This window comes from Apodemus sylvaticus, chromosome 21 (assembly GCF_947179515.1).
Source record: "Apodemus sylvaticus chromosome 21, mApoSyl1.1, whole genome shotgun sequence".
In the NCBI taxonomy this organism is placed as follows: Eukaryota; Metazoa; Chordata; class Mammalia; order Rodentia; family Muridae; genus Apodemus; species Apodemus sylvaticus.
Genome location: NC_067492.1, coordinates 18,654,888 through 18,672,773, shown reverse-complemented (window position 1 = coordinate 18,672,773; position 17,886 = coordinate 18,654,888). Strand labels below are relative to the sequence as shown.

Genomic DNA, 17,886 nt, shown 5'->3' with positions numbered 1-17,886 from the left:
CAGAAACGCGCTCCGCTCCCCTGTCTGCTGTTTATAGGTACTGGAGGTCTGAACTCAGGTCCTCACTGCTTGTGTGATAGCTGCTGATCGCTGAGCTATCCCAGAAATAACAGGTTTTAAGACTGAATCTCCTAATTGGTAAGTGTTGGCTCGGAATAATTATGAAAACTTGAAGAGTCCTTCTTAGCTCTTTGCAGTTGCTGGAAAACATTGCTCTGGCTTGGGAGAGAGCATTGTAAGCCTCAGCTGCTAAGGGAGGTGGAGCATAGGAGCCTCAGAGGGCCCCATGACAGGCCCACCCCTGGTTTCCTAGGTCCCAAGACTTTCTTGCTTTCATGTCCTCCACCCTGCCCCCATCATTGCTGGAGCATCACTGCCCAGGTTCTGCAGGGCCATCTGGTTGCCTCCAGGGCCAAGAATTGGAGCCTGTGGGCTGCCTGCTCTCCCTGGCATGGAGAGGCAGTTCCTGGTCCCTGGTCCTCCCACCAGTATAGGAGCAAGATGCCTCTCCTCTCCATCTTCATGGATGTGAGGGTGTGTACATTTATCAAGACAGCTGTCCAGAACCTACTTATTGGCCCAGACTATTAGAGTCCCCCAAGACCGGTGTCTGTGGAGCACAGGTTCAGAGGAGCCCTACAGGACCTTCTGCAGAGTCCTGCCTGTCACTCTCGGCTACAACTTGAGAAAAGCAAGGTTCAGAACGTGCCCAGTGTCCGCCTGTTGTTCTAGTCTCAGCAGTGGCCGTATTCCCCAGGAACAAGACAGGCCTCTGGTCACAGGAATGGAACTCAGAGTCAGTCTAGGCACTATGTTCCTCGGCCCACACATCTTCCTGTCACCACAGGCAACCCCTTTTTGCCACAAAGTTGAGAATTCTTGTCTCAGAGGCAGACTTCTGCTCCAGAAAGGTCTCTGGTTCCCTGAGCAGCTCCTGCTTGTCCTCAGATCCGGGGTGGGGGTGGGGTGGGGGGAGCTGTGCCTTAGTCTACAGCAGTGCTGTTACTGCTGAGTGTCAAGGCCAGGCCTTGGGTGTAGTAGGCAAGTGCTCCATCCCAGAGCATCTCCCCGCAGCTCTTGGTTCACAGAGGTACTTGCTCTATAGACCAGGCTGGCCTTGATCTCAGAGATTATCTGCCTCCTCTGTCTCCCAAGCACAGGGATCATTGCCCAGCTTTTTTTTTTTTTTTTTTTTTTTTGGTTTTTTGAGACAGGGTTTCTCTGTGTAGCCCTGGCTGTCCTGGAACTCACTCTGTAGACCAGACTTGCCTCAAACTCAGAAAACCACCTGCCTCTGCCTCCCAAATGCTGGGATTAAAGGCGAGACAGGATCTTAAATAACCCTGACTGGCCTGGAACTCACTATGTAGGCCAGACTAGCTTTGAGCTCACAGAGATCTTCGGCCTGGCTGTGTCTCCTGGGTGTGGAGGCACGTGCCGCCATCCCTACCTGACATTGCTGTTTCTTTGAGACAGAGATTCATTATGTATTCCCGGCTGCCTCAAACTTAAGATCCTCTGGCCTCAGCCTCCTGAGAGCTCACAGCATTTTTTATTTTATTCTATTTTGTTTCTCTGTGTCGTCCTGGCTGTCTTGGAGCTCACTCTGTAGAGCATGCAGGCCTGCTTCTTTTTTGTCTGTGGCATTTTAAAGGGTTAGTTTCAAAATATTTCAGAGTGTTAGTTGTTGGCCCTATATCACATAGCAATTCTAGCCCACTGTTTTTAAAAATATTTATATTACCAATATAACATTCAGAGGATTTCATGTGAAATCTATATTTTTAGTTTTTCCTGGAAATTTTCCAAAGTGGCAACAGTGGCCAGTTTTTCTTTTAAGTATTTTAAAAACATATTCTCTGTGTGTGTGTGTCTGTGTGTAGCATGTGCATGACCCATCACGTGTGGAGGTCAGAGTCAATTCTTTCCTTCAACTATATGAGTCCGACAACTTGGATTTTGGTCATCAGGCATGGCAGCAAGTGCCTTCACCTGAGACGTCTAGTAGCCCATGGATTGCCTTTTTATTTTATTTATTTTTTATTTTTTTGGTAGGTATGTCATCTTTTGTTTGCTTCTTTGTCCCTGTGTGTCACTGGCCTGGCCCTATTGAGCATTTGTGCTGTGGCATGGTGTAGTGGTATGCTGTAATCCCAGTGAGCATTTGCAATGTGGCAGGGTGTGATGGTATGCTGTAATCCCAGCACTCAGGAGACTGAGGCAAGAGGAACACTATGTTCAGGGCCAACCAGTGTTACATAGAAATCTCAAAACCAGCCTGGACTACATGCTAAAACTCCGTCTCTAACAAAACATAGTACTTAGGAGGCAGAAACCCAAGGACTAGGAGTTCAAGGCTAACCTGATCGACTTGGAGTCTTTGTTGATTATTAGCAGTTTGAATTCCAGCTCTTGATGAGGGGCAGAGGAAACCAGTTTTCTTCCAGCCATCTGGCTTTGAAAGAATTCCCTGCACTCCCCAGAGGTTCAGAGCGACTATAGACAAGTGCCGCAGGTGGACCCCTGGAGACAGATTGCAAAGCTTCCTGAAGTGCATTACTCTGCTTTATGGCCCAGCACCATAAGCCCCTCCAAAATGCCTCAGATAGCACGTGGACACCCCCACCCTGAACCCCATCCTAAGCCTCTCTGGAGCAGTGGAGGGGCAACTCATGACAGGCAGGGTACCCGGTACTGGTCTCTCCGTAAGACTGACTGAGGGTCAAGACTTTGCTACTATGAAGAGAGAAGTTCGTTAGTGCTCAGGGAAGGAATTCCCAGACTGCCTGTGCATGGAGGTCTGTGTGGCTCTGGCTGGAGGGGAGGTTTGAAGGGGCGAGAGTTTCTCCCTCTTCACAGCCATCTTCCCTGCCCAGATGCTGCAACCCCAATTCAAGTCACACAACACCAAGGAAGTGCTGGAGAAGTTGTTCCAGATCGTGCCTGGCGAGAATCCCTACCGCTTCCGGGACCCCCAGCAGTGCCTGCGCTGTGCTGTGGTCGGGAACTCGGGCAACCTCCGGGGCTCTGGCTATGGGCAAGAAGTGGACAACCACAATTTTATCATGAGGTGAGCTCGCATGGAACAGGCAGGGGGACAGGGAGGACAGTGCGCAAAGCATCCTTGTCTCTGGGTTTTGTTTGTTTGGTTCGGTTTGGTTTGGTTTTAACATTATTTAGTTTTCAGGATATCAGAGGACATTTGTAGGAGTCCTTCTACCACTTGGATCGTACGAACTAAACTCAGATTTTCAGGTTTGGTGGCAAGCTCTTTTATCCACTGAACCATCTTGCCAGTCTTCTTTGAACTTTCCTGCTTGGATACAAGTACCAGTTGCCCAGTGTGCCCAGTGAGTGAGGCTTCAGTTTACAGTCTTGGTCTCTCTGCCCAGGTATTCAAGGTTCGGTTTGGAGTAAGTGTTCAAAATATACACTTCGGGAGCGGGAGAGGTGCCTCGGTGGTTAAAAGTGTTTGCTGTCCTTGCACACTGGACTGGAATCTGGTTCCCAACATCCACGTGGCCACTAAAGTCATCTGACTCTGGTTCTAGGGGATCTAATTCTTCTGACGTAGTTGTTACATATACATATGTGCAGGAAAAACACTTATACATACAAAATACGTTTTCTTCCCTCTGTGTAGCCTTGGCTGTTCTGGAATTCACTCTGTAGATTAAGGTAACTTCAAACTCAGAGGTTTACCTACCTCCACCTCACAAGTTAAGACGTGTGCCACCATTGCCCACCAAAAAAATAAATAAATCTTTTTTAAAGGTTGCCTGGCATGCAACCCTGGGGTCAATCCTGAACACCGCACACAGCAGGGTCAGTGGCATACTCCTATCTCTCTGTTTGGTGTTAGAAGAACCTTAATAAAGTCACTGTGTAGGGGACTGGAGAGATGACTCAGTAAATAAGAATATAAACTGCTCTCACAGAGGATCCACGGTCAATTCCTGTCACATGACTCACACCTGCCAATAACTCCAGCACCAGGGGATCTGACTCCTCTGGCTTCTATGGGCATCTGTACTCACATGCGCACACCTACCCCCGTGTGAGTGTGTGTGTATGTGTGTGTGTGTGTGTGTTTATATATATACACACACATATATAATGTATGAATATGTATACATAATTTAAACTACATATAATTTAAAATAATAAATATTTTAAAAAATGTTACTAGCAGAAAGTATTTGTTTGTATGTTTGTTTGTTTGTTTGTTTGTTTTCCCAAGGCAGGGTTTCTCTGTGTAGCCCTGGCTGTCTTGGAACTCACTCTATAGACCAGGCTGGCCTTGAACTCCTGGTGGCAGGAGGTGTTCTTGTTACTGTTCATTCTACTGCTCTTGTGGTACACTAAATCATCTTCTTTTCAAAACGGAGCAGGTGGGTGTGGTAGCATTTGAATCTTAGCTCCTGCAAATTGAGACTGAAATATCCCAAGGCCAAGGCCGGCCTGCGTTGCCTTAGTAAGCTTCTGGCTTAGAAAAAAATCTCAAAGCAGGGCATGGTGGTGCATGCCTTTAATTCCAGCACTTGGGAGGCAGGGGCAAATGGCTCTCTCTAAATCCAAAGCAAGCCTGGTCTACAAAGCCAGTCCAAAACACCAGGGCTCTGTTACATAGAGAAATCCTGTCTCAAGAAACAACAACAACAAAAAATAACAAAACAAACAAACAAACAAACAAACAAAAAACCTCAATGCTAGGCACAATAGCCCATACCTTAAATCCTAACATTTAGCATGCAGAAATCCGTGAATCTCTGAGTTTGAAACCAGCCATGGCTACAAAGTGATACCCTGTCTCAAAATTACAAAAAAAAAAAAAAAAAAAAAAAAAAAAAAAACCCAAACCTCATACTGAGGATACTGTACAGTTGGTAGAATGCTCGCCCGGGATGTCAGGGCTCTGGGTTTGATCCCCCAGCGTAGCAGCATAGAGGCTAACACCAGTATAGAGGCTAAGAAGCTCAAGTTCATCTTCAGTTTCCTAGTAAATTCAAAGCTAACCTGGAATACATGAGGCCCTCCTTTTCTCAAAAATAAGTAAAGAGGGTTAGGGAGAACCAGAATGCAGGTATAAGTGCACCCATGTAAAAGCTGGGCATTGTAGCATGCACCTGGATCCCAGCATGCACCTGGATCCCAGCATGCACCTGGATCCCAGCATCCACCTACCCCAGTGCTGATGGTATGGAGATTGGTGGATCCTGGAGGCTTACTGGTCAGCGAGTCTAGCCAAAACTGTAAGTCTCGGTTCAGGGAGAAAACCCCATCTTAAATAATGAGGTGGGAGTTGGGGAAGTGGCCCAGTAGATAAACTCACTTGTAGAGCATCCTTGAATACCTGCGTTTGAAATCTCAAAGCCTATATAAAAGTCAGATGCTGGGGCTGGAGAGATGGCTCAGCGGTTAAAGGCACGGATTGTTCTTCCAGAGGTTCTGAGTTCAATTCCCAACAACCACTTGATGGCTCAACCATCAGTAATGGGATCTGATGCCCTCTTCTGGTGTGTATGAAGACAGAAACAGTGTGCTCATATACATAAAATAAATAAATAAATCTCTTGATTCCAGTGTTCCCCTATAGGGAGCTGAGAGGGAGAGACAGGACATTCTTCAGAAGTCTGAGTGCCCATTACCCTAGCCAACACAGTGGTAAGGAGACCCTGTCTCAGGTAGAAAGGTGAGGCCTGACACCCAGACTCTGTCTTCTGACCTCCACATGCCCCATGGCATATGGGCACCAATAAACAAACAAGCATGCACAAAGAAGTAAAGGACAATCAAGAGAAGATTCCCCATCAAAAATGCACGCAGACACACACACACACACACACACACACACGCACGCACGCACGCACACGCACACACACACACACACACACGGAAGTAAAGGGCGATCAAGAGAAGATTCCCATCGTCAATACACACACACACACACACACACACACACACACACACACACACGTGCGCTCGCGCATGAATGAGTAAATAAAATACTGAAAATGCCAGATTTTTGCTAAACATCATTTAGCATGGGTAGTGCAAAAAGACCAGATTTCCCAGGAGGCAGAAGGCCTTTGTTGTAGAAACCGTTGCTGTCTCCATAGCAACACCAACACAGCAATTTATCTCTTGAGGCTTTTCGTATTTTTTTTGCAAGATCTTCCTTGAGATGAGAAACGGTGATGGATGTTGAAATAGAATACTGAGTTCCACCCAGAACTCCAGAGCCGCCTGGACTATCCTCATCTTCCAGTTCCTGGCACTAAAGGGAAGGAAGCTAGAAGCTGGTGCAAGGACTCTGTCTACTGGCAGAAGGTGGCCAAGATTAGGGGCCAAGGCTCCCGTTGCTTCCCTTCAGTTCAGGGACACTTTGAAAGCCCAAGGAAGCTCCGATGCCCGAAACCTGCTTCTCTGGCCAACTCTATCATCTGGTTCCTCAGTGATGGCTGGGAAACCTCAGGGGTCAAAGCCTGCAGCCCAAAAGCTGTGATTTCTTCTGACATGTGGATGTCCTGGCTATAGACACACCCACAGGCTCTCCTTCACTCGAGGCAGGATCAAGATACAGTGTTTGGAGTGGTCCCTAGAACTGCTTTGTAGAAGGAGTGACCCAGATGGATGTCTGTGGTCTATATGAAGAGCTGGATGGCAGTACTGGTGGCTGCTTGCAGATCTCTCTTGATCTGGAACCAGAAAGGAAGCCTTTTATCCCAGAATTAGGGAGAGAGCAGTGACATTCAGCTCCATCCTCCCAACTCGAGCTGGCTCCCCTTGTACATTTTCTGGTCTGTCAGCTGATGGCCCAACTGGAGTTGAATGCTTCTTGCCTTCTCTAGGCAGCAGATACACCCGGCTCCTGGCATTGTCAGGTGACAGAAGGCATGATGGAAGCACAAGGGAAGGGATGAGGCAGCCAGACGCCGTGCCCCAGTAAAGCGTGACCCACCCTGCCCAGCTTTTCTTCGGCTGCTGAGGGCAGCAGGGAGCAGATAGATTTCTGGAATGTGTGGCTCTATGTCCCAGAGATCTATGTCATCTTCTGGCCCCTCTCCAGGACTAGGCTTATCTAGAATGAGTCAGAATCTCCAAAAGAATACCACATTCCTCCCTGTTCCTGTGAAGGCCATGAGACATCAGCTTGGACTTTATTTTAGACCTTCATGCCCAGCCCCCTGCTGTCTGGGGCCCGAAGCGGGTAGCAGAGGAGAAGGAAGCCGACCAGCCAGGTCCAAGGGAACACTTCTTTTTATTTTTTTTTAATATTTTTATTTTCTATATTCTTTGTTTACATTCCAAATGATTTCCCCTTTCCCGGATCTCCCCTCCCCATATGTCCCATAAACCTTCTTCTCTCCATCCCCTCTCCAATCACCTCCCTCCTTTTTCTCTGTCCTTGTATTCCCTTCCAATGCTAGATCAATCGTTTCCAGGATCAGGACCCTCTCCATACTTCTTCATGGGAGTCATTTGTTACACAATTTGTGCCTTGGGTATTCAGGGCTTCTGGGCTAATTAATATCCACTTATCAGAGATTGCATTCCATGTGTATTCTTTTGTGATTGGGTTACCTCACTTAGGATGGAACACTTCTTGACTCTGAGTAAATTGGCTGATCAGTGGAGAAAGCTGGCAAGGGGGCCTGTAGGAGCCAGCCTGGGGTAACCATACTCTTTCCCTTCCCCCATTCCACAAAACGGTGGGTTTCATTCCAATATTTTCATATATGTATATAATTAGTTTTGATCATTGACTCCGCTTGTTCCTCTTCCCTCCCAGTTGTCTGCTTCCTCCTCCCAAATAGTCTTCTTTCAAACCTTTTTTCCTAAAATTAGATAAGTCACAGCTCTTTGATCTTCAGGGCTTGGTCTTTCTCTGGTATCCAGTGGTGGTGGTGGTGGTGGTGGTGGTGGTGGTGGTGGTGGTGGTGGTGGTGGCACACACCTTTAATCCCAGCACTCCAGAGGCAGAGGCAGGCAGATCTACGAGTGAGAGGACAGCCTGGTCTACAGAGTGAGTTCTGGGACAGCCAGGGTCACAAAGAGAAGCCCTGTCAAAGATAAAGTTTGCTGTTTAGGTCCTCATAAGCATAAATCTGGATTCCAGCTTCTGCGCAGCACAGCATCACCAGCCAAATTCTTCATGGCTTTTCCATCTCCGGGCAACTGAGATGTTTCCCTGCCTCCTCTGACATTTCTGCTACTGAGAGAGGAGCAGAAGGAAAGAGCAGAGGTGCTCTGTGGCGTAGGAAGCCTACACCCAACCCAGAGAATGGTGCCGGCCACCCTGACAGGGGATGTTTGTAGTTTCTTCATAGAGCTGGTCTGAAAGCTAGGGAGGCTCATGGAGACTGTCCCTCCCTCCCGGGTCCCCGTGCCACCCTGAGGACCAGAGCTTCTGGTCACCCTACTGTGGTAGAAATGACGCTGCTAGATGCTCCATCCCCGGGGGACAGAAATGCCCTCGTGAACAGCAGGAAACAAGACCACCAGGCTTGTGGTGCTTAGAGCCTGTGTGTAAGATGCTTACCAAAATGGGAGGCTTGCCTTGATGTAGGGGGAGGGGAGGGGCACTTCTCTGGAATCCCAGCACTTGGGAGGTGGAAACAGAAGGTCAGGAATTCAAGGCCAACTTTTGGTTCACAGCAAATGTAAGGCCAGTCTGGTCTGTGTGAGATCCTGTCGTAAAAAGGCATTGGGGGGGGTGGGGACTTTTCCCCTTAGGATGTTTCCTTAGGATGTTTCACTGAATAGAGCTGGGTTTGTTACCAACAGGTAAAACTTACTCCATTCTGGTTACACTATAGCTCAGGATGGCCTCAAATGTGTGGCAATCCTCTTGCCTCAGTTTCTTGAATGCTAGAACTATGGACATTAGCCATCATGTCCAGCTTCCTTTTTTATATTTGGTGAGTGCCAAGTGATCTTCTAAACCCACACACCTCTTTTCATGGCAGTTCCTTCTCATACCTCCCCCCCCCCCCAGGATGAATCAGGCACCGACTGTGGGCTTTGAGAAGGATGTTGGCAGCCGAACAACTCACCATTTCATGTACCCGGAGAGTGCCAAGAACCTGCCTGCCAATGTCAGCTTTGTGTTGGTGCCCTTCAAGGCCCTGGACCTGATGTGGATTGCCAGCGCCCTCTCCACAGGACAGATCCGATTGTGAGCCCCTTCGCTGGTCGAGTAGCACACGGGTGCCAGGGTTTCCATGGGGGGGCTTGTCTCTGAGTTCAAACTATTCTCTAATTGAATTAGTGAGATGTAGGGGCTCAAAATGGTGGCTTAGCTGAGGGCATAGCTCATTCTGTGTCTCTTCCTATGTGGTGTAGCTTCGGTGTACTAGTGGCAAAACCATAGTTGCCCAGTTTGGACTGGACTCTTGAGGAGGTGGCTCTGGGCTGTGGGGTTTTTTTCCCTCTGGTAACAGTCTTTGAGATCGTAATTCTATCACAACTGAGAACCCTAGACAGTTCATTTCACTGAGGGTTCATTATTGTTCATTTTCTGTTTTGGTTTGGTTTAAGATTTATGCATGTAATTTATATATAAGTACACCATTGTTCTCTTCAGACACACCAGAACAGGGCATCAGATCCCATTACAGATGGTTGTGATCTACCATGTGGTTGCTGGGAACTGAACTCAGGACCTCTGGAAGAGTGGTCAGTGCTCTTAACCTCTGAGCCATCTCTCCAGCCCTGGTTGCTTTTTCTACTTATTGTTGTTGTTGCTTTTAATGTCTGAGACAAGCTCTTGATAAGCTGCTAAAACTGGCCTTAAGCTTTCTCTGCAGCTGAAGCAGGCCTTGATCTTGTGATCCTCATGCCGCAGCATCCCCATTAGCTGGGATTACAGGTCTGTGTCACAAGGCCTCGATTACTGAAGGTTTATCAGGTTTTGTTGGCTTACATTTTTAAAAAATATGTATTTATGTATGTGTATGTGACTGAGTGTATATATGTGCACCAGATGTGTGCAGGAGCCCAAGGGGGTTGGAAGAGACCATCAGGTTCTCAGGAACTGGAGTTATAGGTGGTTGTGAGCTACCATGTGGGTGCTGGGAACCAAATCTGATTGCTTTTAACCACGGAACCATCTCCCCAGCCTTTTCTGTTTTATTAGTTTGTTTGTTTAGCGCACGTGTATATGTGTGTGTGTGTGTGTGTGTGTGTGTGTGTGTTTCTTGAGACAGGGTCTCGTGTAGTCACGGCTGGCTTTGAGGTCATTCTCCTGCCTTCACCTCTACAATTCTTGGATACAGGGATATGCCACCATACCAACTGACCAAATCTTAAAAAACAAAGAAAAAATAAATAAAATGTATTTATTTTAGATGTATAACTGTGTGCCCGGTGCCTGAGGAAGTCAGAAGCAGTGTGATGATGTCACTTGAGTTCAGTCCCCCAGAACCCACGTGGTAGAAGGAGAGACGCCATTCTTGGAAGTTGTCCCCTGACATGCATGCTGTGGGCACGTGTGCACCCCAGCACACTAATAAATAGATGTAATAAAAACTTTGAAAATGTACAGGCCAGTAATATTTTGAAGAATTCAGAATGCTGTAAACATGAGAATCTTCATGTTATAAAGGTCTTTGATCTAGTAATGCCCCAATAACCCAGCTGTCTTACCCTGTCCCCAGCCCTAAACAACCGCATGGTCTACTCTGGCTTCTTTTTAAAAAAGATTTATTTATTAGTATATGTAAGTACACTGTAGCTGTCTTCAGACACACCAGAAGAGGGCATCGGATCTCATTATGGATGGTTGTGAGCCACCATGTGGTTGCTGGGATTTGAATTTTGGAGAACCTTTGGGAGAGCAGTCAGTGCTCTTAACCACTGAACCATCTCTTCAGCCCCCTAACCTTGTACTTTTTTATATGTGGTTAAATATTATAAAAACCACGATTTTAATCCTTGTTGATGTATTAAGTTCAATAAGGTTGATGTTCATCCAAAACGTGCACTATCACAAAAAAGAAACTGTATCCATCACACATGACACCGCCTGCCACTGCTCCTGCCCACTTGTGTGCCATTGTCTGCGTGACTTTCTGCTCATCCATGACACTTGCCCTGAAGTGTCTTCAGTCTTCCCCGGAGACTGAATGTTCTCTGTCATTGTTCTGAGCACACCATACTTTGTTTTTCTATTTGTAATATGGATTGTTTTTATTTATTGGCTGTGGTCACCATTTTTTTCTCTAGTCCTATGACACTATATATTACTTTATTTGTGGTGTTGGGGATCAAACCCAGGGACTTGAATATATTAGGCACATATGTGTAGGCATACACATTAAAAATAAACCTAAATCTTTTTTAAAGATAATAAGAAGGCCAAAGGTGGTTTAGTGCCGGCTTTCTCCTTATTCCTTGCTCAGCCTACTTTCTTATAGAAGCCAGGACCACCAGCCCAGGGATGGCTCCTCCCGTCAATCACTAACTAAGAAAATGCCTTTACAGCTGGGTCTTATGAAGGGTTCTTCTCAATTGAGGTCCTCTCCTCTCAGATGCTGCTAGCTTGTGTCAGGTTGATATAAAAAGTAGGTGCTGGGTGATGGTGGCACACGCCTTTAATCCCAGCACTTGGGAGGCAGAGGCAGGTGGATTTCTGAGTTCAAAGCCAGCCTGGTCTACAGAGTGAGTTCCAGGACAGCCAGGGCTACACAGAGAAACCCTGTCTCAAAACCCTCTTCCCCCCACCCCAAAATAATAAGCAGCACATGGTGAGTTTGAGATCAGCCAATCCAAATGCTGAGTTCCCCAGCAGACAGCTTAGGGAAGAAAGGGAGAGACTGGAAGTCCCTGGGCTTGACTAAAGTATCCCACTTTTATCCTGAAAGCCACTTACGGGTTCTGATCAAGGCCCTGCAGTGGGGAACATGCACTGGGAATAGATGAATCTAGAAAGTGTGAGGGTGTCACTATTTGGTCATAAGGAGCAGATGTGTTCCCATCTGGGAGCCATCTGAAAGGGTTTTTTTGTTTTTTGTTTTTTTTCCTATGTTCCTGCAGCACCTATGCCCCAGTGAAGTCCTTCCTTCGAGTGGACAAAGAGAAGGTAAGTTCCCTACTCCCTGTCTTTTGACCCTCACCACCATGGAAATTATGCTGGCTTACTCAAGCTATGCCAAGACCATCAAAATCTGCGTCTGTGGACCAGGCGTTGGTATTGCACATCTTTAATCCCAGCAGTCGGGAGGCAGAGGCAGGTGGATCTCTGAGTTTGAAGCAAGCCTGGTCTACAGAGTGAGTTTCAGAATGGCCAGAGCTACACAGAAAAACCCTGATTTGGGGGGTAGGGGGTGGGATCTGCATCTGCTGGTCTGCCTGACCCCTGCCCTGAGGACAGGAACCTAGGAAAACCCTTGAGCAGCATTCCCAAGGAACTGCTAGAAGCTATTCAGAGCCTGGCCTAAATCCCCAGACCTCCAAGCCCTTCATGTGCCTCTTACTCTCCTTGCAGGTCCAGATTTACAACCCAGCCTTCTTCAAGTACATCCATGACAGGTGGACGGAGCACCATGGCCGCTACCCTTCCACAGGAATGCTGGTGCTCTTCTTTGCACTACACGTGTGTGATGAGGTAGGCAGTTGGTGCCAGTCTAGAGCGGAATTAGGAGAACCCATAAACAGAGGAAACAGCCCTTTCCCCATCTTAGCTGTGGTTCCGGGGAAGTAGTTTTTGTAAACAGAAACCATGTGGATTAGGTTTTTTTCACCTGTTATTCCTATAAACAATATATTTTATTTACATTTCCCATTTTTGTTACATTTTAAATTTTACTAACAAAAACTACTTCATTAAAAAGGCAAATTTCGCCTGTAATCCCAGCACTCTGGGAGGCAGAGGCAGGCGAATTTCTGAGTTCAAGGCCAGCCTGGTCTACCTACCAAGTGAGTTCCAGGACAGCCAGGGCTATACAGAGAAGCCCTGTCTCGAAAAAAACAAATTCAAAAAAAAAAAAAAGGCACATTTATAGCAGGGTCATGGTGGCACCTATAATCAGATATGGAGAGTCTGAGACAGGAGGATCATTTGAGGCCAACCCTGGGCCACATAAGACCCTGTAGTGGAAAAACAAAACACAAATGAGCAAGAGACAGATGAGGCAGCAGTTCCCTCTGGGTCAGTGTCCTTATGCCAGGCCTGGGTGTCCCCCACCATGGTCCCCCGACTCCCAGTGACCCCTGTGCCACCCTCCTCACAGGTGAATGTGTATGGTTTCGGGGCCGACAGTCGAGGCAACTGGCACCACTACTGGGAGAACAACCGGTACGCGGGCGAGTTCCGGAAGACTGGCGTGCATGACGCCGACTTCGAAGCCCACATCATTGACATGCTGGCCAAGGCCAGCAAGATCGAGGTCTACCGAGGGAACTGAGCAGCCCCGGGCGCCTACAGAACCAGTTACTTCGAGGTCGGCAAGTGCGGGTTGCCGCCCACCAATCAGACTGCGCTGTCCCCAGCAACCAATCAGTGCTGCAGTTGGGAGGAGCTTCTTTCTTAGCCAATCAAGCAACTCAAGGAGAACTTCCGGCGCCCCCGTCTCCACCAATCATGGCCTTGGGAGGCGGCGGGCCTAGACCCCCTCCCCTAAACCTGCTTTGGATGAGGATTTATCTGCTTTTTAAGAGGCTGGGCAGGGGCGCCTTGAACTGCTCATTTCCAGCTTAGGTCTGATGGGTGAGTGAAGCCCGCCAAAGAAAAGTGGTTCCGGTGAGACACTCTCCCACTCTCCAGGGCATTCCGTGGCTCACCAGCTAGCAGGGGGTTGAATTCACCCCTCAATTGGGCTGACCTCCCCAGGGCCTCACTAGTGTCAGGAACGGGTAGGACGCTCCACCGGGTCACATGCAAGGTGCTTCTCTCACGCGTGCCCTCACTCCTGTCCCCACCACCTTCTCAGCGTCTGTCTTTAGGTCCTGGGCCTCCTCTCCAGCTCACTTGTTGATTTGGAGACAAAATGAGACCTCTGCTGGTTTTGCACTCACACATGGCCCATGTCTTTAGCCCTAAGGCGAGAGCAAAACGGTTGGACAGTTGGCTGGAAAGGAGAGCCCTGAGCATGTACCGTTTTCTTTCATTGTCACCCCAAAGAGGAGCAGGCAGCCTCTTGTTGGGGATAGGATTTGCTTTGGACTCATGCTTTAGTTACCCTCAAGCTGCTGGGGATGGCTGGCCAACCAAGATTGCTTGACAATTCTTTGCGGGCCTTGCAGACGGCTCGGCGCTTTGCTGGGGAGGAGGAGCGGATTGGTGGCTGCCATGCATGGCTCCTCCTGTCCGCACCTTTACCCTGCTTACCCGCCTGTTCTAACCTACTTTCCAGCTTCTAAAAGGCTGGTGAGTCAAGAATCGGGTTACAACTGGAAGCTACTTGCTTGACCCAGGTCACAGTTGAGGTTCATTGGGAGAAAGGGCTTCAGTGGATGTCTCAGGCCCAAGAAAACACTTCCCTGCAGTATCCACATAAATATTCCCCATTCTTAATGAGTTGACATTACCGAGCAGCCTCCTGGTTAGGAGACAGTCACACATACGGGAGAGTGTTAAGAGGTTTGGGATGAGGCAACAAGTACCCCTAAAAACTAATACATGGAGAACTTTGCTTGAGTCTGTTCCTTCCCAGTTTCAAAAGCACGCGTGGAGGAAAAGGGTATGCTGAGCTGGGCTGTAGCAGACCCTCTCAGGGCTCTAAGCATCGTGCAGAGTCACGGTACCAGTTCTTGCCTGTCTCATCTCCGCTGTCTCAAGAAGCTGCTGTGATGAACAGTGGAAAAGCAATGCAATTATGCCAAACAGTATTGAGAAGAATAATTTATTTTTCTTCCCTTTGTTTTGTTTAAACCATGAATCCCCATTCTAGAAAAGGTAGGTCTCAGCACCCATATCTTTTTCTTCTAGAGTTAAACATTCAATTCTTCCCTCTGTTTCTTTTCCTGAATTAAAAAGAACAAAGCCCATAGAGTCACTCATCTGTTCTGCACTGTACCATCCTAGGTGTTTGTGCCGAGGTGAGGACGTTTGGGAGAACAGAGCAGTTCTGATAGCCTCTTACGGAGCCTAGTTCATGAGCCCTGTTCTCTGACGTCCCCCCAAAGGACTCTGAGTATTATGGTTAAAAAAAAATCAATTTATTATGCCAGGCATGGTGGCATGTGCCTTTAATCCTAGCAGTTGGGAGGCTGAGGCAGGAAAATAAGTTAAAGGCTAGCCTCAGCTATATGGTAACTTTAAAGCTAACCTGGGCTACAAGGAGAAAAGGGGGAGCAAAAACTAATTCGCTGTCCCCTCTATGGATTCCTCTAAAAGGGTAATGACTTGGGAAGAATTTCTGGGTTCCCTGAAATGGCCTTTTGTAAACACAGGGCTTTACTTCGGGCTTGTGTTGGCTCATCTCAGCACCTATAAAGCAGTCCTTTCCCTGCGACTCTGCTGAGTTCTCTGGAGTTCTGACAGTTTTCTGTTTAGCCCAACCATACTATATGTGGCCCACAGCGTGTTGCCAGTACATGGTGCTATGCAAAGGAACAGTTCCCTGGGAGAGCTGCTGGGGGCACAGTGCCTCTCTGAGCTTTGCCTATCACTAAGGATAAAGGCTTAAATAAATTTCAGTAGGGTAACTGGAAAATGGGGTTTGGGGTGGGGACATTGAGCCTGCACCTTAAACCACTCACTAAAATAGGTGTCACCTGGATTTCAGAACTAAATTTAAAAACCCCGTGGGTAGTAGCTTTTTTTTTTTGTTTGTTTTGTTTTGTTTTTTTTTGTCTTTTATTGTATTGCCCTGGCTGTCCTAGAACTCATACTACAGACCAGGCTGGCCTGGAACTCAGAAATCCTCCTGCCTCTGCCTCCCAAGTGATGGGATCACAGGTGTGCATCATCACTGTCCAGATAGATTACTTCCCCCACCCCAGGTGTTGTGACTCATTCTTCAGTCTTAGGGAGGGTGAGGAGGTATACCAAACTTGCTTTGATTTTTCTGAGAGCAGGGCTGTCTTGTACCTATGCTCTGCAGACCAGACTGGTCTCAAATTCCTTAGGAATCCATCAGTTCTGCCTCCTGAGTTCGAAGGGATTTGCTATTTCACAAAAAACTAACAGACACCAGACACTTTACAGGTGATAACCTGGTCCATGGGGTTTTGCCCTCTGGTGGTTTAACTCTTCTGTGATGGCTTCTGAGACTGGAGCAAGTCTATTCTGTTAAAATAGGAGACCAGTGTAGAGGGCAGCATTAGTTTTATGTTCATAGACAGAACCAATCTATCAGGACGCCATGAGGGTCGCTGGGTGGACTTTGCTATGGCCAGGGATGAGCCACTTTTGCTCCATTCTTAGTCCACAGACTATCTGCCTTGTGGTTTGCTTTTTTGAGACAGGATTTCTCTTTGCAGACTAGGCTGGCCTCAAACCCAGAGATCTGTCCGCCTGTTTTGAAAGTGCTGGAGTGTGCTACCACTACCCCACTATCTGCCCACTCCTTTTGTTTTGTTGTTTTTGTTTGTATTGTTTTTTTGGATTTGTTTTTTTCGAGACAGGGTTTCTCTGTATAGCCCTGGCTGTCCTGGAACTCACTCTGTAGACCAGGCTGGCCTCGAACTCAGAAATCGGCCTGCCTCTGCCTCCCAGAGTGCTGGGATTACAGGCGTGCGCCACCACCGCCCGGCTACCCACTCCTTTTTTAACTTTATATGCGTTGGTGTTTTGCCTGCATGAGTCAGGTCCCCTGAAGCCAGAGTTACAGTTCTGGGCTGCCATGAGAGTCTGGGAATTGACTCTGGATCCTCTGGAAGAGCAACAACTGGTGTCAGCTGTTGAGCTGTCTCTCCAGCCCTTTCTGCCTTGTTTTTAAGATATAAGTTCTTCATTTTCAGTGAACATTTAGGTGAGTTGCAGGCGGTAGCTATTGTTCCACCTAGTTTTGTGCCCTCACTCCTTTTCCCTTTCTTTGAAACTTCCCCACAGCCCTCAAATGCCTGCACACACCACACAGGGACACACACACACTCATCCAAGGCTGAAACTCTAGCCTACATTCACCTTTCTGTGGAACCCAAAATATTTCAGATCCAAAAGAGCGTCTAAACATGTTTTCTTTTTCCTTTCTCTGAATTCTGGGCTCCACTGTCTAGGTTCACAGGTGAGCACCGATACACCAGCCATCCTAAGATCTAGATGAACATAAAAATGACTCTAGTTCTGTTTTGGAGCCACATTCTCTTAATGTAGCTCTGGATGTTCCGGAAATAAAGAGGTCTTGCCACCATCAGTGCTGGGATTAAAGGTAATTCATGTCTCTGGGAGTGGGGTACACATGACTGCAAGGTGCCCAAAGAGAGCAGGGGCATCGGATTCCTCTGAAACTGGAATAGGTAGTTGTGAACCACCTAACACAATGGGTGCTGGGACTCAAAGGTCCTTTAAAGGGTAGTGACTTGAGCCATCTCTCCAGCTCCTAGACTGGCTAAGTTTTAAAAATCGGTAATATACAGGCTGGGAGATGGCACAAAGGTTAAGAGCATGGGCTGCCAGAGTCCTGAGTTCAATTTCCAGCAACCACGTGGTGGCTCACAACCATCTGTAATGGGATCCAATGCAGGCAGTATGAACACTCTCTTTTTTAACTTAATAATATAAACTCCTTTAATCCCAGCATTTAAGAGGCAGGCAGATTTCTGTGAATTCAAGGACCCTAACTAGATCTACACAGTGAGACCCTATCTCAGAAAACAAGAAGTAGGATGATACTACAGAGTTGGTGATGAAGTGTGACTTCAAATATTCCAATTCTGACCTAAGAATTCTATCCCCTGTGAATCAAGACAGGGACTGAGCCAGTCATTGTCACTATAGGT

At 47.5% G+C, this 17,886-nt stretch overlaps 1 protein-coding gene across 2 annotated transcripts in view; it reads left to right on the top strand.

Moving 5' to 3' along the window:
- St3gal2 (ST3 beta-galactoside alpha-2,3-sialyltransferase 2) overlaps positions 1-17,300 on the top strand; it is a 54,187-nt gene extending 36,887 nt beyond the window's left edge. For both annotated transcript variants that reach the window (XM_052167002.1, XM_052167001.1), the window contains exons 3-7: positions 2,877-3,070; positions 8,999-9,178; positions 12,037-12,082; positions 12,488-12,607; positions 13,233-17,300. In XM_052167002.1, the coding sequence (XP_052022962.1) occupies positions 2,877-3,070; positions 8,999-9,178; positions 12,037-12,082; positions 12,488-12,607; positions 13,233-13,406 (714 nt within the window). In that variant the 3' untranslated portion in view covers positions 13,407-17,300. The remainder of the gene's footprint in view (positions 1-2,876; positions 3,071-8,998; positions 9,179-12,036; positions 12,083-12,487; positions 12,608-13,232) is intronic.
- Positions 17,301-17,886: the final 586 nt, after the last annotated feature.